This window comes from Chelonia mydas, chromosome 10, assembly GCF_015237465.2.
Source record: "Chelonia mydas isolate rCheMyd1 chromosome 10, rCheMyd1.pri.v2, whole genome shotgun sequence".
NCBI lineage: Eukaryota > Metazoa > Chordata > Testudines > Cheloniidae > Chelonia > Chelonia mydas.
In genome coordinates, this window is record NC_051250.2 from 46,621,352 (window position 1) to 46,644,340 (window position 22,989).

General features: G+C 46.4%; 1 protein-coding gene and 1 long non-coding RNA gene across 13 annotated transcripts in view; both read left to right on the forward strand.

The window, feature by feature from the left end:
• Positions 1–6,713, forward strand: part of PPCDC (phosphopantothenoylcysteine decarboxylase) — a 56,771-nt gene extending 50,058 nt beyond the window's left edge. For all 11 annotated transcript variants that reach the window (XM_043524222.1, XM_043524223.1, XM_043524224.1 and 8 more), the window contains one exon: positions 3,672–6,713. In XM_043524222.1, coding sequence (XP_043380157.1) covers positions 3,672–3,757 — 86 coding nt within the window. In that variant the 3' untranslated portion in view covers positions 3,758–6,713. The remainder of the gene's footprint in view (positions 1–3,671) is intronic.
• A 3,191-nt stretch (positions 6,714–9,904) lies between these two features.
• LOC122462087 overlaps positions 9,905–22,989 on the forward strand; it is a 31,768-nt gene continuing 18,683 nt past the window's right edge. For both annotated transcript variants that reach the window (XR_006284432.1, XR_006284433.1), the window contains exon 1: positions 9,905–17,070. This is a non-coding gene — a long non-coding RNA (uncharacterized LOC122462087). The remainder of the gene's footprint in view (positions 17,071–22,989) is intronic.

Below are 22,989 nucleotides of genomic sequence, written 5' to 3' on the forward strand. Positions count from 1 at the left end.
AACAGTTGTGGTTTTTGGGTCTTGTCCACACTGAAGTTTGCTCTGATCCCACTTGTTGATGCCAGCAAGGTTCAAACCCATAGAGTAGAAAAAGAAAGCTGCAATTTGCACCAGTCAGTGTTTTGTCTGTCTACTCTACAGGTTTGTGTTGGTGCAGTTACACTGATGACAGGCCACTGATGGCTGGAATCGGGGCAAAACCTCAGTATTAGCAAGGGCGTCAGCACACAGTCTTTGCTTGAATTACCTTCCCTTGTAATTTCTCTCCCCTATTAGACCCAAGAAGTCTCTAACCGTGTCTACACCCGGATTTTTGGATCTGTAATTCCCAACAGATTCCACTCCCTCAATGGATGCTGTAATATAAACAATACTCAGATGAGCTCAAGTGTTTTTATCACTGTATTGCTCAATCTTTCTGGGACAGTAAGACAGACTGGCCTGCAGCAGCTGACTCAGGCAAAGTACTTCCTAATGCTTATGCTTTTCATCCTGCTTAACCAGTATTCTGTGTCATGAGCTATTAGTAGAGCCTACCTAGCTAAGCTTTTCATCGTGGTTAAACTGAAGAATGTTTCTCTTCTGTTTCATGACTATTTTATTTGTTTTCTTATTTTGTTTGTGATTATCTCTCAGAGGTGCATAGGTTTTGTGTCGGGGTGGACTTCACCCTGTATGAATAATTTGTGGGTTCAGGACACACTGCTTACCAAGGTTTGCACAGCTAAAAAGTCCAGATGTGACTTGCCAAAGGTGAAATGGAAGTAGTTGGGAAAACACAGGCAGGTCTTGGAAATGTTATTTATGGATCATGAAGGTTAATGGCTCTGTATGCAGAACTGTAAGGGGCAGAGGTGACATGTAACTGTTGATAGTGGAAGGCACAATTTAAAGGTTTCAGGGGGGACCTGACCACTCCATGTGTTGGCTCTGCTTCCGACCCATGTCCCCTTTGCATGCTCTCCTCCTTCTGCCTCCTCCCGCAGCTCTCTCTCTTGCTGTCCCCGCCCCCAACCCCGCTGCTTCTCCATAAATTGCCAGCAGGGTGTATCCCACTCCCAGCCGCTGTGTGGAGAACCAGCCCCTCGTGAGAGCACTCAGAACACCTGCAGCCTTCCCGGAGGACTCCTTCCTTCCCCTCTGCCTCTGGCCAGGACAGCACTCCGGGAAAACCCAAGACCCTCGCACATAGGGCGTGGTCCAGGAGGAGACGTGCCCTGCATGTACCAAAGCTGTTTAGAGCCCTGTGCAGCGCTGGCATGGGGAGCCTCTCTGCCCCGCAGATAAGCGCTGGAGTGGGGTCTGGGGAGTGATTTCCAGCCTGTTCCCGCCCTGGATTTGCAGGCTCCCTGGCAGCCCCATGGGCAGAGGCTTAGAGCCCTCTTTTCACCTCTGTCAGGCCTGGGCCCTGGCCCCAGGGAGCATGGGGCTGCTCTGTCCAATAGGCTTTGTGCCCAAAGCAGCAGCCACATGTGGCGTTGCTCCTCCTGCAGGGGACATCCTCCCTTGCTGAGCCACCTCTGGCTGGGCTTTGTGGCCACTGAAGCCCCTGAAGTGCCCAGCACCTGCAGCTGGTTCAGGGAAGGTGGGGATGGATCTGCTGGTCCCCCCCAGCCCAGCTTCCTGCTGCCGGGCACCAGCAACAGCCCTGCCCTGCCTGCTGCCACTAGCTGCTCCAGTGGCCTTGCCCAGTTCCAGTGTGCTGCCCAGCTGGATGGTCCCTCCATGGAGAGCCCCAGGACTCAGCTGCTTCTGCTGAGCCCTCTGGACTGCGATGGCTCCGCCCTGCAAGCCCCCAGTGCTGGTGGATGCCTGGCTGGAAATGGAAGGCAGAAATCTGGGGGGGCACGTGACCCCGTGTGCCCTCCTCCCACACGTTGCCTCTGGTAAGGAGGCAATCCAAGAGGATGTCTCTTGTCCATGTCTGTTGGGTGCTGCTCCACCTGTTCAGGGTTAGACAGCATGGAGATTATCACACAAGCCTGCCTATTCCTTATCTACAATGCAATCCACCAGCAGGATTATGGGAATTATGAGTCTGAAAAATCCTAGTGTAGAATGAAGGTTCTTTCAGCTTTTTAGGAAAATGGTTCCTTTGTTCTTTCAAAACCATCATTCACCAACAGGTGCTGACAATTATGGGGCCTTCCTAAAGCAAGTCTAAGGTAACTAATTTCTGATTAGGAACTAGGTAACTAACTAGAAATTAGGTAATTAAATTTTAAATTAGAAATAAGGCACACTTTTTTAACAGTGAAAGTGATTAACCTTTGGAACAAATTACTAAGGAAAGTTGTGGATTCTCCACATTTGAAGTCTTCACATGAAGACTGGATGCCTTTCTGGAAGATATGCTTTAGTCAAACCAAATTATTGCTCTAAATTCAGGAGTAGCTGGATGAAATTCTATGTCCCGTGTTTGACAGGAGGTCAGACTAGATTATCTAATGATCCCTTCAGGCCTGAATATTTATGAATCTATGAAAAAAGACTTCAGGAGTGAAAGCAACATCTCCACTGAAAGATTTAGTGCACATCTGGCAAGTAACCAATCCCAAAGGAAGAGTTTTTACGTTTTGTTCTTGTCCTTACATTTCCAAGAATTAGTTCAGGATGCAAGCCAAAGCAAAGTCAGGACAATTTTCACTTGAAAATAGTCTTAATTTCATTGTATATTGAAAGCGTACAAAAATACAAAGTGTTCATGGTTTTGACATAGAAAAAAACGGCCATTTTGCATCAATTTCACACAGAAATAAAGTTTCTGGGTTTCAAAATGAGAAGTTAAATGAAAAAAATTCTCACATTAATTTGTTTTGGTCATTTCTACTCAACTTTTTTAATCAACCAATTGGCATTTAACCAGGACACACAATCCACATAGACCCTGGAGAATCGATGAGGCTCTATGGCTCGTTCGCGGGTATTTTTCACCTGCCCATATGGAACACAGTTGCTTTCTGATATTCAGGCCATTATGGGAATCAGGTGGGCCACTCATGAGGACCCATAATTTGTGCCAGTGTCCGGCCCCTTGGAGTTTGGCAGTGGGAGCCATAGGCGCCAATGCCATGGGTGCTCCAGGGCTGGAGCACACACAGGGAAAAATTAGTGAGTGCTCTGCACCCGCCGGCAGCCAAGCTCCCCTCCCAGCTCCACCTCACCTCCTCCTCTGCGTCCTCCCCTGAGCGTGCCATGTCCCCATTCCTCCACCTACCTCCTAGCGCTTGCCGCCAAGCTCCAGGAGGAGCAGGAATATGGTGCGCTCAGGGAAGGAGGCAGGGAAGAGGCGGGGCCGGGGCAGGGATTTGGAGAAGGAGTCAGAATAGGGGCAGGGAGGGGGTGGAGTTGGGGCAGGGACTTTGGGAAAGGGGTTGGAATGGGAGCGGGGCAGACGGTAGATGGGGGGGTCGAGCACCCACCGGCATGAGCAGAAATCGGTGCCTATGGTGGGAGCTGATCTTCACACTAGCCTTGTTTTGTCTTGCCAGCAAATCTGGTGTAACTCGCTGCAATTCACTGGTTAGAAAATGCACTGGAACATTGCATTGCTGTGTGTATGGGAAGGAACAAGGCCAAATTTCAGCAGGGCTTGTGGTATGTCAATGCTTAGCAGTTGTGCAGCCTCCTTGGGACCTGAGTTTTACTGTGTGTGTGACCTTGCTCTCCAGGTCGAGGTGCCATGGCGGAAGTATGGACCATTGTGGAGAAGGTGAAGGTGATCCTTTCAGAGCGGGACTTGCCGACACAGAGATGATTCCTTGATGTAAATCACGTTTGCCCCCCTTCTTGACAGTTTTTCAGTGTGAGGATGAAAGCAATGCGGAGCTGAGATGGCATGTGCCTCCAAGAACATTGCCATCAACTGAAAGAATAAGATGTTTGGGTTCCAGTGTCATCAGCTGCTCTTACATTAAAACCTCTTACATCATTAGAGACCTTCCAAAACTGAAGTCAAGTTTCTGTATATGATTATGTGGGGGCCCTCTGCCATACCTTATACACAGCTCACATACAAACATCTGTATAGAGAGGGACTTATATCATACTAGGCCTCTTTATCCTGAGTATTTTATATGGAATAGTTTTTGAAACATTAAAAAGAGAATTTCTTAGTTGCTCTATGTCCAGCATCAAGAGGAGTCAGAGAAGAGAATGGTGTAAAACAGTGGTGGGCAAGCTGCGGCCTGTGGGCCACAAACGACCCATCAGGGTAATCCGCTGGCGGGCTGTGAGACAGTTTGTTTACATCAACCGTCTGCAGGCACGGCTGCCTGCGGCTCCCAGTGGCCGCTGTTCACCGTTCCCGGCCAATGGGAGCTGCGGGAAGTGGAGGCCACGAACCGTACTGGCCACCGCTTCCCACAGCTCCCATTGGCTGGGAACGGTGAACCACGGCCACTGGGAGCTGCAGGCAGCTGTTCCTGCGGACGGTCGATGTAAACAAACTGTCTCGCGGTCGGCCAGCAGATTACCCTGACGGGCTGCAGGTTGCCCACCACTGGTGTAAAAATATTTATTATGGGAATGCTCCCAGCCTCCCACTAAAAGTCACTGTAGTGAATGTTGTAAGAGCACTGGTTTTGGAAAGCTCCTATAGCAGCTGCTCTAGTCTTCACCTTTCCAGCAGGAAGCCCTATATTATTGATATTTCCCCAAGAAACTATAATGGGAAAAGGCTACAATTTTACATTTGAAGGCCGTTTGATTCAATCTTTGCATGTTTTTGGTGCCTGATGTGCACTTTCTAAATTACTTGAATGTTGTTGGTTTTTAACATCACAGGAGAAAAAAATACATTGAAAGAGAGCACACAAGGCCTTGTATTGACCTTTGCCCTTTTGTATCCATTGATGTGTGGAGATGCAGACGTCAAACGTAAACCAAAATGAACTTTTGCTCAGCCCGGCAGGGTGCTGCAGGTCTTAGAATCAACATGTCTGGCCACTCTGGAAAGCCTGGGGAAGCTGTTCCCAAGAGACTTTAACACTCCTTTTGAAATTGAAAAATTAACTGCATGATGAGGAAGTTAGGAAATCCTGACCATGGACACCAGCGGTTAGACCTGAGAGGGCCCCACGGTTCATCCTCCTCCTTTGAAATGCAATCCTTCTACCTGAAGGGGACGGGAGTGGACTGGGGAGGGTGCTGCAGTCAGCAGACCACAGCGTTTGTTTACAGATCCTAGAGTTTATTTTTAACTAGACACAATCAAATATAAGACCTTCTGCACAGAACCTACATATTAGGCAACCTTTGAGCTCCTTAGCACGAAAGGTTATCGTGGAGTGTTTAGTTTCCTTATCGAGGCTACACAAATAAAAAGGCTTCTGAACTTTCCCACTTTGGCTTCTTTACTGATGTAGAGTGGGCCCCATGGGGGCCCAGAATTGCTGGGGATAAGGGCAGAAGGGAGTCTAATGACACAGCCTTAAGAGTAGCAGGGATGTTCGGCTGGGTGATACTGTTCCACAGTAGCTGTAAGAATCCTCGTTTTATAGCGGTGGCCCGGTGGCTTCTAGTCCTCTGTCTGGCCTCCAGCAGTGACCTGCCTCTAGCAGTGCTATATTGTGAGGGTGACTGTCTTATGGGGTTTTTCCATGTTTGTGGGAAAAGTCTCTTTCTATCAGAATAGCTTTGTGATGCTGACACAGGGTCTTATCCAAAGCCCATTGACTTCACTGGACTTTGGATCAGGCCCTCACTGAGTGACTACAGAACCTTTGAAGAGAATGTGTTTTGCTGGTGGTTACAACGGAATGGGAACTGGGACTCTTGGGTTCTGTTCCTGGTTGTGCCACTGATTTGCTCTGTGGGATTGGAAAAGTCACTTACCTGCTCTGTGCTGCAGTTTCCTCATCTGTAAAAAAAAAAATAGCTAAACTGGAAATAACACAAAACTATCTTGTGAGGCTCACGTAATTGTAAAGCACTTGCAGATCATTGAATAAAAGGAATTTTATAATTTCAGAGCCAAGAGAGAGAATTCAGTGGAGATTATGTCAATGAAGTTGTATAGATATACATTAAAGTAGAACATGATCCATAGCATGAGGAAATATGAGCAGACAGTGAGATGACCACTTAAGGAAGTAAGAGAGAACTGCCTGAAAAATAAAGGATGGAGCTTTTTCTTAAAGGACCCCACTCTGTTTTACCTGTGGTACAATATCAGATATTAGTGTGCCATTGTGTGATCCTTTGCATGATCACTGCTTGGAAACCTGAGTAGACACTCCTCAGAGTACCTTCTTATTGGATATGGGTGATGGTGTCAGCATGGGTTAGTTTAAACTTTGTTGAAACCAGTGGGTGTAACAGCTACTCTTCATTTGAGATAAATGTAAGAGACAGTTCGACTCCTGTATGGAGCCACATAGCTGAAACAATAGCAGCCTCCATCCAAAACACAGGAACATGTGACTACCGTGCACATGGGGGCAGAGGGGTTTTGCTGGGTATTGTTTTGTGAACTTTTGTCTGTGGAAGAGAGGCTGAAAGACCAGAGAAGGCAACAAGGAAGCATCAGACACAACAACAGAAGCAGTGTAGATCTGAGGAAAAAACTAAGAGTGCACTTTTGGGCTGAGTTCTGGCTAGAAAGGGGCTTGAAGCTGTGATCAAAGAAACTGTGTCCTGCTGTTTGATTCTTGCTGTGCTCAGACAAACAGGACTTCATACATACTTTGTAAATAAACAAGAGTTGCATCAAAGACACCTGCTCTATCATCAATTTTTCCCTGCCAACTGAAACAGCGTGCAGGACCCTGAATTTTGGCTAACCACTTGGGTCTAAAAGGGGTAACAGTATATTAGGCATCAAATGAGGGATATCTCATAAAGGTGATCTTTGAAACAGAGAAGAAGGAAAACTGGACTTTTTCCCTTTGTTTTTGCTGCTTTCGGATGTACAGCAGACCTGAAATGTTTGGGGGGAGGAGGTTTGTTTTGGTTTTTTGACATTATAAATTCTGGCCTTATCTGCCCTATTTTTCTTGAAAATCTCCATGGATGACTGGAGGATTAATATGATTGTGACATCACAGACGGCATGCAAGTGGAAGCCAATTAACTGATGTTGTTTGTTCCCATTTTATTTAGAATTCTTTTTTTTCTTTTTTTGGAGGGGATGGGGGAGCAGCACGTGTTTAACTCAAATGCCTGAAAAAGTGATTGGAACTATAGCTCTTTTTGTTAAAGACTCAGTGCCCATACCCCCTGCTTTTAAGGGCTGAGAAAACTCAGGATCCGTATCTAGGGCCTTTATCTAGAGTAGGATTTGGAACGCTAGCTGACATCTGAACAGACTAGTGCAAACGAGGCAGTGTGCCTTTAACACATGTTAGTTATACTGGCTGAGTTAAAGCCTAGAAACTCATCCAGTTTAATTCATGTTAAAGGGTGTGTCTTCACTGCAGGGTTAACTTGAGTTATCTACACTTGAGTTACTTCTCTAGAGTTAGCCTAGCTTGAGTGAGGCTATGGGCTTGTCTACACTTGAAACGCTACAGCAGCACAGCTACAGTGCTTCAGTATGGACACTACTCCACTGACGGGAAGGGGTCTCCTGTTGGCACAGGTAGTCCCCCCCCCCGAGAGGCGGTAGCTAGCTAGGTCTACATAGGGACTTAGGTCAGCTTAACTATGTTGCTCAGGGATGTGGAATTTTCACACCCCTGAGTGACGTAGCTTGGTAGACCTCACTTTTTAGTGTTGACCTGGCCTAAGAGTGACCTGACCACACAGTGAAATAACACTTGAGTTGCTGCATCCACACTGGTACTGCAGTCACTTGTATGGGGTATTAAGATTTCTGGGTGCACGTTCCATGCTTCTTTGTGCTGCACTAAACTGCGTCTGGTGCTCTGTGAGTTCTTTCCTAGTACATTATGGGAGAACTTTTCTATTCTTTCTGGGCACATGGAAGAAATTGTGGGAATGCTTTGAAGGCAATCAAATGGAGCTAGCTTGTGTCCACACTACCGAGTGGTGATGTTAGGAGCCTAAAAATTGTGCCATCTCAGGCTCTACCCTTCCTCAGGTCAGCCCACTCCAGATAAAAGCACCACCATGAGGGAATGAAGGGTTTTCATGTGTGGACCAGATACAAGCTAGGGACAGCACTGAAGTTACAACTTGAAATAACTTTCCAGTGAAAACAAGCCCATAGGCGCACTACTTTGTCAACATGAGGCTGTTAGCACATTTCAGCAAATGCCTTCTAAAGCCTACTCTAGCAAGGCCTAAAACCTCCAAAGAGACCTCCAGCAAACCTCGGAGAACACACAATGTGATATTTCTGATAGTACTAAAGTGAAAAAACAAGCAAGTCAAAAATAAATCTCCCATATTCACACTTTCTTTTATTACGACATGAACAATTAAAAAAAAATCACAAACCCAATTCTTTGTCCTTTGCAGATCATTTATATATATATATATAAGGATTGATCTGCCTGCCCATCTATCACCATGGTATCTGGTAGAGTTACCAGGGATGAATATGATCCTAAATATTTTTCCTCTGCTATCTTTTATAGGTATGTATAGGGTGCCTGTCATCGTAGTAAATGCCGTGAAATATCTTTTTTGAAAGCCCTGACTCCAGAAGTTTGTGTGCACTGGCTCTGGGGTTGACTCCTGTTTGAGGTGGGTGGTGGGGTTCACACTTTTGCAGCTGTTAGGCTGGAGACGCCTTTCTGCAAGCCAGGGAAGTGGTGTGGCTTACATCTTCGAAAGCTCTTTGCAACGGAAGTGAGGTGCTTTTCTTTTTGAAGAGAGCAGATTTTGCAGAGTTCAGCAGCAGGAAACTCAGCAAGAGGCAGAGAGATCTCAACATCACAGGGGATGCGCAAAGGCTTTCCCTGCAGCTCTGAGTGGGCTGCGACCTTAGGAAGAAGCACTAATGGTGATAGATTATTGGTGATGATTAAGAATAACACCTATCCATAAACATATGGTCTTTAGCTGTAACATATCTGACAAAAAGAAAAGGAGTACTTGTGGCACCTTAGAGACTAACAAATTTATTTGAGCATAAGCTATCGTGAGCATCCGATGAAGTGAGCTGTAGCTCACGAAAGCTTATGCTCAAATAAATTTGTTAGTCTCTAAGGTGCCACAAGTACTCCTTTTCTTTTTGCGAATACAGACTAACACGGCTGCTACTCTGCTATCTGACAAAGGCAAAGCTGAATGTAATTAACCAGCAATGTACTTGAATATTTTATCTGGACTGCACTGAATTTTGAGAAATGGCAACATCCAACCCTTATGGCCAGAAGTAACATCCCAAAGGACTGTGTTATATTACAGTGTGGCCACACATAGAAGTAAGATTCCTTTTGCTTACTGCTTTTTCTTGGCCGTTGTTTATTTTACAATGATCCATCATTGTGATAGAGTGGCAAAAAACAAAACACTCATCCTATAGAATGGTTTAGATAGAGGATTCAAGAACAGTGTCCCAATATAGCCCTATAAATGACATAGGATCATTGAAATCAAAGGGGGGTAATGCTGGAATTGAGATCTTAAATGATATTTTATAAAGGGGATTGTAACAAGGAGGCCTTGGCCAGCCAGCCCTGTTCAGCTAGCCCTGCCCCATTACACCTGGACTGCATGTTGGATTTAAAAGGAGGAAATACAAGCAATTGGAGACTGGCTGTAGAGGACAGCAGTTAAGTTGAATTGGAGGGGAGAACTATAGGAGTGGAGCTAGCTCCTTTGGTGGGCCCTGAACCAAGGGCCAGGGTCCAGGCAGGCAGTCCTGTGGACTGCTGTTGCTGAAGTGCGATGGAGAGCTCTAGAGGAGCCTGAGAAGGGCGAGACGCTTAAGCTCAGAGAGGGACAGAAGATGCTTTAATAATATTTGATTTTGTTTGTAGTTTTAATTCTTTTGAGGAATTAAAACTACAAACAAAATCAAATATTATTAAAGCATCTTCTGTCCCTCTCTGAGCTTGAGCGTCTCGCCCTTCTCAGGCTCCTCTAGAGCTCTCCATCGCACTTCAGCAACAGCAGTCCACAGGACTGCCTGCCTGGACCCTGGCCCTTGGTTCAGGGCCCACCAAAGGAGCTAGCTCCACTCCTATAGTTCTCCCCTCCAATTCAACTTAACTGCTGTCCTCTACACTTAACTGCTGTCCTTTTGAGGGGCTCCCGGGATGGGAGAAGCCCTCGGTCTGCTACCCTGAAAAGAAGACTGTGACTCCATTGAGTTTCTGCTTGATTTTTAAAGACTTTGCTGCTGGCCCAGATGAACCCAAAGCAAGGGCCTTTGAAGAGGCCAGCTGAGAGAAGCCAGCTTAGGGTCTGACCAGTTACTTAAATACCCTGGAAGGGTTTAAATTTGTTTAGTACTTTGGCCAGAGGGAATGGGAGTGACCAACTCATGCGGGAAAAGCCAAGGAAACCCACTCCAGAAGAGGGAACAGAGGCAAGGAGTGCCTCCATTGCCACAGTTGACCGAGAAGGGATGGAATGGGGCGACCATGCCCGTGACAAAGATGAAGAGTCATTTAAAGAAACAGTAGGACAGTACGGGGAAGATCACAGAGCGATAGCAAGTTTATAGTGATGGAATTGTGTAAAGATGACCAAATGTGAGAGGTGATTCTCCTGTATTGGCAGACCCACAGGAAGTACCACAACAACAGAGAATATGATTTCTTTGAAGACGGTTTGCTGAAGGACATAGCGAAAAATAATTCAAGGTTGTTGGTGGTGTTCACAGAGAAGCTGCAAATGGTGGAGCACTGCTTCTGTGCCCAAGAAATGAACATTGACTGGTGGGATTGCATCATAGTGAAAGTTTGGATGATGAGCAGTGGCTGCAAAACTTTTGGATGTGAAAGCCCAAGTTCCTGGATTTGTGGGCTGAGCTCCCTCCAGCGCATGGTCACCAGAACGAGAGCTGCATTGACAGCGAAGAAGTGAGTGGCGGTTGCACTCTGGAAGCTCACAATGTCAAAATGCTACTGCTCAGTGGGAAATCATTTTGGAGTTGGAAAATCCACAGTTGGGGCCGTTGTCATGCAAGTGTGTAGGGCCATTAGCTGTCTTCTGCTACACAGGACTGTGACTCTCGGCAATGTGCAAGAAATAGTGGATGAGTTTGCAGCAATGGGGTTCCCAAACTGCAGGGGAGTGGGGGAGTCCCTATTTTGGCATCAACCCTCCTTGCCCCAGAGTACTCAGTGGAAAAGGTTACTTTTCTATGGTTATGCAAGCATTGGTGGATCACTGGAATGCTTCACCAATATCAATGTGGGCTGGTCAGGGAAGGTGCACGATACTCGCATCTTTAAGAACACAGGACTGTTCAGAAAGCTGCAAGCTGGGACATTCTTTCCCAACTGGTGGGTGCCCACTGGCAATATTGAAATGCGGCTGCCAACAGTGATTCTGGGGGACCCAGCCTACCCCTTGCTCTCCTGGCTCCATACACTGACCACCTCTACAGCACTAAGGAAGGATTCAGCTACCAGCTTAGCAGGTGCAGAATGACCGCTGAATGTGCTTTTGGTAGACTGATGGGACACTGGCATTGTTTACTCACTACATTGGATCTCCGTGAGAAAAATGTCCCAATGGCTATAGCTGCCTGTTGTGTCCTGCATAATATCTGTGAGGCAAAGGAGGAAAAGCTGCCTCCAACGTGAAGGGTAGAGATGGAGTGGCTCTCTGCTGACTTTGAACACCCGGACACAAGGGCTATTTCAGGACCCCAACGTGGATCTGTGTGTTTGAGGGAGACTCTGAAAGAGAACTTTAACAGTCAGCTCCAGTAGTGTTTTCTGCTGGAGTTTTGGTTTCTGCTTAGGATTGGGTAGTGCCTGCTGTACATTTATAAATATGACTGTGTGTTTTCCTTAAGCTATCAATAATGTGACGCCCTTAAGCTATGAACTGTGTGGTGCTTGCTGTACATTTATAAATATGACCTGGTGTTTTCCAGAAGCAGTGAATTCTGTGATGCTTGGTGTACATTTACAAATACTGTTTCCTTTGAACACCGTTCTGCGATATTTGTTGGAACTAATAAAGGTAATTTGATCCTCCAAAAATAGAACTTAAATTGGTAGGAAAAAATACTGCAGAAAATAATGTGCAAAAAAATCCACAGGCAATGTTTTATGAATTTTTAACATAACTTAATGAGGTGCAAATTTAAAATTAGAAAGGAAGGAAACATTTATGTCCATTTGAATGCATAAATGTAGTCCGTTGTGGGTATACACGCACCAACTGTGATTGTCACAGGTCAGTGTTATATGAAGCTGTGGTTTTCCTTGCTGTCTTCCAGTGTGGAGTGGTGTGGGTACTAGTGCACCCCATTATGCCACATAGTATGTTCAGAGGGTTTAGGCATTCTTCAAGAATGGCAAAGAGTGGAGAGTCCTGGATTTTTGGACCTGTAAATCAACCAGGATCTGAAGCATTTGGGTTTGCTACTTGAGAAGACCCATTATGTCCTGGTGCATTTCCCTCTCCTTTTCCTGATGGAACGCCTGGGCTTTTTTCCTATCTTCTGTGTCTTTCTACATGCTGTCGGTCCTATGGGCCCTCCAGATCCATTGGTCACAGTGTGATGCTTGGCTTGCAGGACCTTGCGAAACACGTCCTCAGCCGTCCTCTTCTTTCTCAACAGGATAGGCTTTCTGCGGGTGTGGAGGGGGCACCCTGAAGGTTGCGACGCCAGAAGCTCCTCATAAAAACAGACAGATACTGTGATTTACAGTCACAATGGAAAGGGAAAGAAAACTTTCAAAACTCCCTCTCCTTATTCCCATCAACAACGTTAATATGACTTGCTTATTGACACCAGCTTTGGAGCACCACAGCACAGCACCACTCTGGACCCCAGCTATAGTGAGTGATTTTCTGTTGCACAAAGCTATAAAATTTTCATCCTTATTCCATGGATCTAAGCATAAACCAATGGCACTGACTATTGGCACTAGTTTCAACAGAAGGTAGTGCTTTTAGCTGATATCTCACTACGAAGGATAACAAAGGTACAGAGAACACAGCTGCTGGCATCCTGAAGCTGCCCGGGCCCATATGCCACTAGCCTGTTTACTGCAATGTCACCAACCAAACTCATCACAAAGTGGTGTGGGAAAGTGTCTTACCGTGGAGGAAGAAATAAGTCAGCCATTCCTAGAAATTTTTGGGAGCAGATTGCATAGTATCTCCTTTCATGGCAATCTTTCAGGAGGATAAAAGGTACATTTTTATGCATATAAAAAGTGCTCCAGATGGACCCCACCCTGCCTAACCCAACAGGGGAAAGGAAGGCAGGCGCCAACTCTACCTTTCTTGGTTGTACCTCCACCTCTTCTTGTACAAATAAAACAATGAAAAGTTGATACCTTTGTCTTGTTAACTTGGGGATGGGCCAGGCACCATCTTTAAATTTCAATGCTCTGAGGAAAAATATATGCTCACTCCCGAGTTCTCTTCCCCTTCATCAGGCTGATCTGTGCTTGCCTGGTGGGTCTGGCTAGACTGTGGCAGAGACTCAAACAGATCCTGGCACACAGCATGGCTAGAGTCCCCTGCAGTGTTTCCCTCCCCTCCCCTCATTGTTCACAACAGGGGTCTCTATCTCGGGCTCCTCTGAAGCATCCACAGGGGTCTGGGGGTGGTGGTGGAGTCTCTGCCAAATATGGCATACAGTTCCTTGTAGAAGCAGCAGGTCTGTGGCTCAGCATCAGATCTACTGTTGCGCTCCCCGCCTTGTGGTATCCCTGGTGAAGTTCCTGGACTTTCACATGACACTGCTGCTCATCCCAGTCATACCTCTTTGCCTGTATCTCCAGGCAATCTGCGGGTAGGTGTCCATGTTTCCACAGCTGGGCTGTAGTTATGCTTGCGCAGCCTCTTCTCCCAGCTGGTCTAGGAGCTCTAATAGTTCCTGTTCACTCCAGGCAGGAGTGTGTCTAGTGGAGCTGGCATGGTTGCCATACCACAAGAGAGAGCTGCTAGGTGTGCTGCCAAGGAGGGCAGTCAGGAAAAGGCATTTCAAAATGTGGGGAGAGGGTTGCTTCTGGCCTGTGACTCCTCGGCAGTTGAGTTTACAATGGTGATCAGAGAATGGGGCATTGTGGGACAGCTGCTGCAGGATTGTGAGGGTTGACACAGGTCATGCATTGTCTATGCTTGCACTGTCATCCTCAGTAGGTCAACCATGGCTCTACGCCATTTGGGGAGGTGGTTGCAGTGCCATAATGGGGCAGTTACATCAGCCTGAAACAAATTTGTGCATAGACACATGCACAAATAGATCAATGCAAAGTGACTTGCATGGAACTAACTTTGTAGTGTAGACCAGGCCCTAAAGTAAAAAGCGCCTCTGAAAACATTTTAAAGTTCTCCACTCCCTTTTTCTCACTTGTTCTGCAGAGCAGGGATGTTCTCTCACCCTGCCTTGGGGCATGTCTACGCTTGCCATTTAAAGCGGAAAAAGTCCCTTTTTTTGTGCAAAAACCATGGGAGCGTCTACACTCTCCAATGACATTTTGCAGTGAGACTCAGACGTTTCACCACAAAAAGCAAACCACCTCCATGAGAGGCATATAGTTCGTACCAGTGATGCTTTCGCGGTGACGTGCAAGTGAAGACACATTCTTCCCAGTGGTGTAGCCAGGTGGAGAGAACAGGGGGAGCGGAGATAAAAAAAAGGCACCACCTGCTTGGACTCACCCGGCGGAGCTCCGGGTCTTCGGCGGCACTGAAGGAACCCCTGCCGCCGAAGTGCCTCCGGAGACTGGAGCGAGCAAAGGACCCGCCGCCGAAGACCCAGAGCGCTGCCGGGTGAGTAAAAATTAAAAAGGCGCCACGCCCGCTCGGTGGGAGAGCAGCCGCTGCCCTGCTCCCTCACTAGCTACGCTCCTGATTCTTCCTGTTTACACAGCTTTTCGCCTCCGCAGGATCTCCCACAGTGCCTGGATGACCACTCTCGCCAGCAGCTCTGCTGCTCTAATGCCAGGTAAACAGACATCCACCCCTCCCCCTGTAAAGCCCTGGGAACTTTGAAACTCCCGTTTTCTTGGCAAGGGCTCACTGATCTGGCCAGGTGACAATGCCTGCTCCACGGAGCCAATGATCCCCTGCTCCCCTGGAGCAATGTCAAGCTACTGGAGCTTATCCGTGTCTGGGGAGAGGAGGCTGTGCAGGGACCCAGAATGCCCTGCAATCAACACCCCCTTCCCACAAGACCCATCGTCAAACTGGAGAGCGCTGCACTGTGGGATAGCTGCCCTAGAGCGCTGCTCTCATCCGCGATGGAAGTGCTGCTCATGTAAACACTCTCTGACGCCTGAGGAATTAAGTGAGTACACAAACCAGCGCTTTTCTTTCACTGGTTCCCTGTCACTGGTGAAACTTACAGCGCAAAAACTCTGCAAGTGTAGACATACCCTTGGTTGGACGGATTCTGTCTGTCCCTTCATCCTTAGAAGATGAGCACATGACCCTTCAGACTGTTTTTTACAGTGTTGTGTACAACACCTAGCGCACAAATGGGGCCCTGTTCTGCATGGAGCCTTTGGCTGCTGACACAATATAAATAGTAATATTGTTGTGGTGAAAGGCGTTAATGGCTGCCAACAGGTCTGAAACACAATCACAGACCTTGTTAAAACCTGTGTGTGTACCAAGCACTCTTAACCTGCCTTGTGTGGTTGAGGCGCAGCGCTGGGAAAAAACCCCACCTCCACGAGGGGCGAAGCTCCCAGCTCTGGGGCACTGTTTACACTGGTGCCCGAGACTTGCTGCACTCAGGGGGGAGGTTTTTCACCCCCCTGAGAGAGAAAGTTGCAGCGCTGTTAAGTGCCAGTGTAGATAAGCCCTTATATGCTCCACAGAAGGAGCAATCAAGCTTCTTTGTGTAGTAAACAAAGCAATGGCTGCATGGCTGGCCCTGAACTAACCCCGGTAGATTAACAGGGCAAATGCAGGGGCGACAGGCTTGTCCTCACCTACAGCAAAGGGCAGCTTTGATGCTGTGGTGCTTTAGTGAAGATGCTACGACACCGATGGGAGAGCTTCTCCCTTCAGGGGAGTTAATCGACCTCCCGAGAGGCAGTAGCTACAGCGCTGTCCATGGTGGGGGGGATGGATTTTTCACACCGCTTTGTGATGGGGTTATACTGATCTAGATCTGCATAGTAGACATGGTCTAAGAGATCAGTTGTAAACTGTGTGTGTTGAAGAAAGCCAGGTAAAGGAGTGAGAATGTGACTGTGAGAGGAAGCAGAGGGACATAGCTTCTTGGGCACAGACCTTGCTGGAGAGGCTAACTTGGGGATTTCCAAGCAGGGAAACTGCCTATGGTTGTTTGTTTCTGCTGTGTTCAGGGAGACAGGCCTGTGGGTACATTCTTTGTAGGTAAACAAGATTACACCAAGCGTACACTGACACAAACCCCAGTTTCTCAGCCTAATGGAAAGGATGCTGCTTGACTGACTGCCCGGACCACTTTGACTACAAGCTTCAGTCCACCTCTTGCCAAAGGGGGCTCTGTGCAGCTGCAAAGCCAGCTCCTCGTTCCTGAAGACTCAGCAAAGACCTTTCCAGTGCGCAGGCCTTGTGGGTGGAAAACTTGGGGACAAAACTAGACTCGAGCTCCACCCATAGGTATTGTTTTTATTCCTGTAGTGCCCAGAAGCTGCAACCAAGATCAGGGCCCCATTGTGCTAGGCACTGTGCCAACACATAGTGAGAGTCAAGCCCTGCCTCAGAGAGCTTAGAATGTAGAGAAGACAAAGGGTGGGGGAAACCGAGGCACAGCGAGGGGACGTGACTTGCCCAAGGTCACCCATTAGGCCAGTGGTAGAGCTGAGACAATAACTCAGGTCTCCTGAGTCCCAGCCTTTTATGCCTTTTCATAGCACTTACCTTCTTTGTTTTAGAAGCTGATGGAAACTGATCAGAGCAGTGTGCCCTGTCTGTTGGCCTGGGAAAGCCAAAGTAGTCCATCGTGCTGTGTCCCATTTCCTTCTCCCTGCTGTGGTTTTCCGTTGACTCTAGTGATGGTCGGCTGTGAAGTCTCTGACACAGGTGAGGAGCCTGTCATGCTATACTATCAAATTACAGTTTTATGCTGGAACACAGGATTAAGCAGATTTTCACTTAGTGCTTAAATTCAGCAGCTCAAATTAACTGTTAGCCAAACTCTTAGCTGAGATTGTCAGACTCGTGCATAAAAGGCTAGTTATAGTTCTCCCCCATTAGATGTTGCTTACAGAGACTCATTTGTCGGAGGTTCCACAGAAAAGAGGTGCAGGATCTGGGAGCAGAGTGGATCCTCTGAATCCTCCTTCCTTCTCAAGGGTCAGTGTTATGTTCTCTCTAGGTTAAAGCCCTGCATCTATTGAAAGAACTTGAGCTTTTCAGGTTTGTTCATGTTTGTGATGGATTTGGTGTATGATTTGCCTTCTCAGCTCATCAGAAAGTAGGGGATTCTGTACTAGCTTCTAGTCCAGTTCTTATTGGCACTGGACCCCTTACATTGGACGGTCACTATAACTTTGGCTCAGAGCTGCACTGTATTTAGGATTGGAAGGAGGGATTCATGGTAAGAGATCTGGATGATTAGCCGAAGTCTCAGATACACTCTGACTTCCTTAACATAGGGTAGGGTGTTTAAACTAGCAAAGTTAACAGCTGTGTTCCGTTGTGGTGGTTTCAGAGCTCATTCTGTATGGATTTATATGCTCATTCTCTCAAATGGTTCTTAATCTAGTCTATTCTGTACTCTATTCTGCATTTTAACTTCTGATCTGCAATTTATGGTTCCTCTCAGTCATCTTTGTGGTATTACTTTCCAGGTGCAGCATCCTTTCACTCTCAGGTCCTTTACAGGTCTTCCCCCAGTTATGTTATAGATAAAAAGCCAGCTTAGCTACAGAATTATTTGATAAGGGAAGTCCTTGGGTCTTGAGAACAAAAAGCTTTGTACAGACTAGCCAGCAGCAATTACAGCGATATCTCTGCTTTGAACCAACTAACTCCCAATTAAAATGTGCAGGTGCAATGATCACCCACAAAAAATTCTTTCCAGAAATAATGATGCTTAATTAGGAACGTGAACTCCCTGGGGACATGCTCCTCCATGTTAATGTTCTGTACTGAGGCCTGGGTTTGATTTCCCAGTCTGGAGCCATCGTCGGTGGTGGCAGTGAACAGAGCTGCTTGCCCCTGCCAGGGTTGTGCTCATTGATGGAAAAAATCTAGGTCTGAATAAACATGCAGACTGAGGCCCTGATCCTGCAAAAATGAACTGAGGGTCTTATTTTAAGCCCAATGTTGTGGTGACATTCTTTGGAGGAGCATGTAGGCAGGTTACAATACTGTCTGCTGTAGGTTTTGGGAGGAGGATAGTCCAGTGGATAAAGCGCTAGCCTGGGCCTCAGGAGACCTATTTTCAATTACCTGATCCGCTGTAGCCTTCCTGGATGACCTTGGGTAAATCACGTAGGCCAGGTCTACGCTCAGAAGTTAAGTCGACCCAGCTACATCACTCGGGTGTGCAAAATCCACACTCTTGAGCAAAGTAGTTAAGATGACCTAAGCCCCAGTCTACACAGTGCTAGGTCCATGGAAGAATTCTTCTGTCAACCTAGCTACTGCCTCTCGGGGAAGTGGATTAAGTAGGCCAATGAGAGAACCCCTCCCACTGCTGTAATGAGTGTCTACACCAAAGTGCTACAGCGGTGCAGTGGCAACACGGCAGCTGTAGTGTTTCAAATGTAGACAAGCCCTGAGTCTCTCTGTGGCTCAGTTGCTCATCAATAAAAACAAGATAATAGACTTCCCTACTTCACACAGGTGTTCTAGGGATAAATGCATTAAAGAGAGTGAGGTCCTCAGATACTGTAGTAATGTAAATACCTAACAGATTAATAGTGCTCATGAGAAATTTCTTGACCAACTCTTAAAACACTCAGAACTACGTTTTATTCACGGGGCATTGTAACTACCCAGTCTAGAGGTCTGCTCAGGCCTGATTTTAAAGCCTGACCTAGACCATACCTGGGAGAAAACCTGACCCAGAGTGTCAAATGCAGTATAGTGTAGCCATGTCAGTCCTAGGATATTAGAGAGGCAAGGTGGGTAAGTTAAGATCTTTTACTCGACCAATTTCTGTTGGTGAGAGAGAGAAGCTTTCGAGCCACACAGAGCTCTTCTTCAGGTCTGGGAAAGGTTCTCCGAGCCTCCCAGCTAAATGCAATGTGGATCAGATTGTTTAGCATAAGTAGTTAGCACTAGGGCTGTCAAGCAATTAAACAAATTAATCACGTTTAACAGTGTGATTAATCACACGATTAATCACACTGTTAAACAATAATAGAATGCAATTTATTTAAATATTTTTGGATGTTTTCCACATTTTCAAATATATTGATTTCAGTTACAACACAGAATACAAAGTATACAGTGCTCACTTTATATTTATTTTTGATTACAAATATTTGCACTGTAAAAATTAAAAGAAATAGTATTTTTCAATTCACCTAACACAAGTACTGTAGTGCAATCTCTTTATCATGAAAGTTGAACTTACAAATGTAGAATTGTGTACAAAAAATAACTGCATTCAAAAATAAAACTGTGTAAAACTTTAGGGCCTACAAGTCTACTCAGTCCTATTTCTTGTTCAGCCAATCACTCAGAGAAACAAGTTTGTATACATTTGCAGGAGATAATGCTGCCCGCTTCTTGTTCACAATGTCACCTGAAAGTGAGAAGAGGCATTCACATGGCACTGTTGTAGCCGGCGTAGCAAGATATTTACACGCCAGATGCGCTAAAGATTCATATGTCCCTTCATGCTTCATCCACCATTCCAGAGGACATGCGTCCATGCTGATGACAGGTTCTGCTCAATAATAATCCAAAGCAATGCGGACCAATGCTTGTTCATTTTCATCATCTGAGTCAAATGCCACCAGCAGAAGGCTGATTTTCTTTTTTTGTGGTTTGGGTTCTGTAGCTTCTGCATTGGAGTGTTGCTCTTTTAAGACTTCTGAAAGCATGCTCCACACCTCATCCCTCTCAGATTTTGGACTGCACTTCAGATTCTTAAACCTTGGGTCAAGTGCTGCAACTATCTTTAGAATCTCACATTGGTACCCAGGGCTGTCCCTAGGGGGTGTGGGGCCTGGGACAAATCAGCCTCCGCGGGTTTGGGGCCCGCTCTGCATTGGCGGCTCGGCCAGCAAGATGTATCTGGCCTGGTGGTGGGCCGCCTGCCGCTGCTGGCAGTTGCCGGCGCCTACTGCAGGGCTATTGTTGGCAATATAGTGCCATGGCTGCTCAGGGCTCCGGCCAGGGTGAGGGACTCGCTGCATCAAAAGGCCGGCGGCCGAGCTGGGGGCTGTCTCTCCTAACTGTCAACAAGATGGCAGGCCCTGCGGAAGTGATGGATTTGTCTTCCGGCAGTGGTGCTGGAACATTTTTAATAGGGGTGCTGAAACCCAGCCCTAGTTCCCGTGCCTATGTCTTCTGGGACCGACCATGCTAGCCAATCGCACCGGCTTGCAGGGTCCCCCCCAAGGCACGGGGCCCGGAGCGGTCGACCCAGTTCGCCCTACCCAAGGGACGGCTCTGTTGGTACCTTCTTTGCATTTTACCAAATCTGCAGCGAAAGTATTCTTAAAATGAACAACATGTGCTGAGTCATCATCCGAGGCTACTGTAACATGAAATATATGCAAAAAGAAAAGGAGTACTTGTGGCACCTTCTTTTTGCGAATACAGACTAACACGGCTGTTACTCTGAAACATGAAATATATGGCAGAATGCAGGTAAAACAGAGCAGGGGACATACAATTCTCCCCCATGAAGTTCAGTCACAAATTTAATTAACACATTATTTTTTAACGAGCATCATCAGCATGGAAGCATGTCCTCTGGAATGATGGCCGAAGCATGAAGGAGAATATGAATGTTTAGCATATCTGGCACGTAAATACCTTGCAACGCCAGCTAAAAAAGTCCCATGAGAATGCCTGTTCTCACTTTCTGGTGACATTGTAAATAAGAAGTGGGCAGCATTATCTCCTGTAAATGTAAACAAACTTGTTTGTCTTAACGATTGGCTGAATGAAAAGTAGGACTGAGTGGACTTGTAGGTGCTAAAATTTTGCATTGTTTTGTTTTTGAGTGCAGTTATGTAACCAAAAAAATCTACATTTTTAAGTTCAACTTTCATCATAAAGAGATTGCACTACAGTACTTGTATTAGGTGAATTGAAATATACTATTTCTTTTGTTTTTTACAGTGCAAATATTTGTAATCAAAAATATAAAGTGAGCACTGTACGCTTTGTATTCTGTGTTGTAATTCAAATTAATATATTTGGAAGTGTAGAAAACATCCAAAATATTTAAATAAATGGTATTCTATTGTTTAACAGTGCGATTAATCTCACGATTAATCATGATTAATTTTTTTAATTGCTTGACAGCCCTAATAATAATATAAAGAGAGCAGTGTACACTTTTTATTCCGTGTTGTAATTGAAATCAATATACTTGAAAATGTAGAAAAACATCCAACATATTTAATAAATTTCAATTGGTATTCTATGGTTTAACAGTGTGAATAAAACTGTCATTAATCAACAGCCCTAGTTAGCACATATTGTCTCTCTCACCAACAGAAGTTGGTCCAATAAAAGACATTGTTTCCCCCGAGAGTGTCAAGTCGTTTTTAGACCCAGCTTGACCCAAATCTGACATTCCTCCCGGAACCAGTGTCAGCTCTGCGGCTTCGTCCTTGGGGCTTGGCCTGGGAGGAGCTTCCTGCAGCCGATCCCCGTGCCAACTCCTGCCTGGAGGGTCAGTGTGGAGGCTGCGTGCCCAGCTCCTGCCAACCACTGCCCCCTGCTGCACTGTGTGCGCTGTGGCACGAGGGGCACGAGGCTTGTCAGCACGCTCACTCTGCAGCACGCACAGGGAGCAGTGAGGTGGCAGTGGCTGGCAGGAGCTGGGCATGCAGCCACTGCAGCGCCGACCCTACCGACAGGAGGAGGTGAGCAGGGACGACCCAGCCTCAGCCTGGGAGGGTTGGGTTGTTTTCAGACCCAACCCAACCTCGGTTTGACACTTGTATTCGGGTCCTGTTGGGTCAGGTTGGGTTGCAAAGCTCTGGAGTATGAAGTCCATTCAAAGAAGCATCACAGCCCAGGTGTATACATTACATAAAGGCCATTTTTATGGTTCACAAAGTAGAGAATCTTGGCAAAGGAGAAGTCACCCTGGTTTTCTTCTTAGAATTAGGAAAGAACTGATTGAGTGTGAAACTACAGTAAGGAAGCTTGGGGCAGTGGCCACAAACTACTCACATTCATAACACTAAGGAATGGATTGACTGAGCACAACACTATAATGTGGTAGTCTTCAGCTAAGCAAATTCCGGAGGATGAAGCTAGCTAGTGAGCAAGATGCGTTGAGGGTGGGGTGTAGATGATTAATATTGATGAGAATGGAAATAGGCTGGAAGATCCTAAAGGACATCATAATCAAATCACATCAAATGTTGGCTGCAAGGACCAGTAGCCAATAAGTTGTAAATAAGGACGGCTCAGAGATGGGAGGTAAAAATAACTTGAAATGGAAACGGGAAGAGACATGGGAAGAATGCCCCATCAGTTAAAGGTGACTCACAGAATTAAAATGACAACTGAAGTACACCCAGGCACCACTGCGTTCAGATGCCATGAAAATGGTTAAGTAGAAATACACAGAAAGAGAAACCTCGATAGTATTGAATAAGTGCATAAGAACTGCCAGACCTGTGAGGCCATCTAGTCCAGTGTCCTGGTTCTGACAGGGGCCAGCACCAGCTGCTTCAGAGGAAGGTTTAAGAACCCAACGGTAGGCAGATGTGGGGATAATCTGCTCCCCATGAAGATCTCACCCTGATCTTTAGCACTTAAAAGTTGTCTTAAATCCTGAAGCATGAGGTTTTA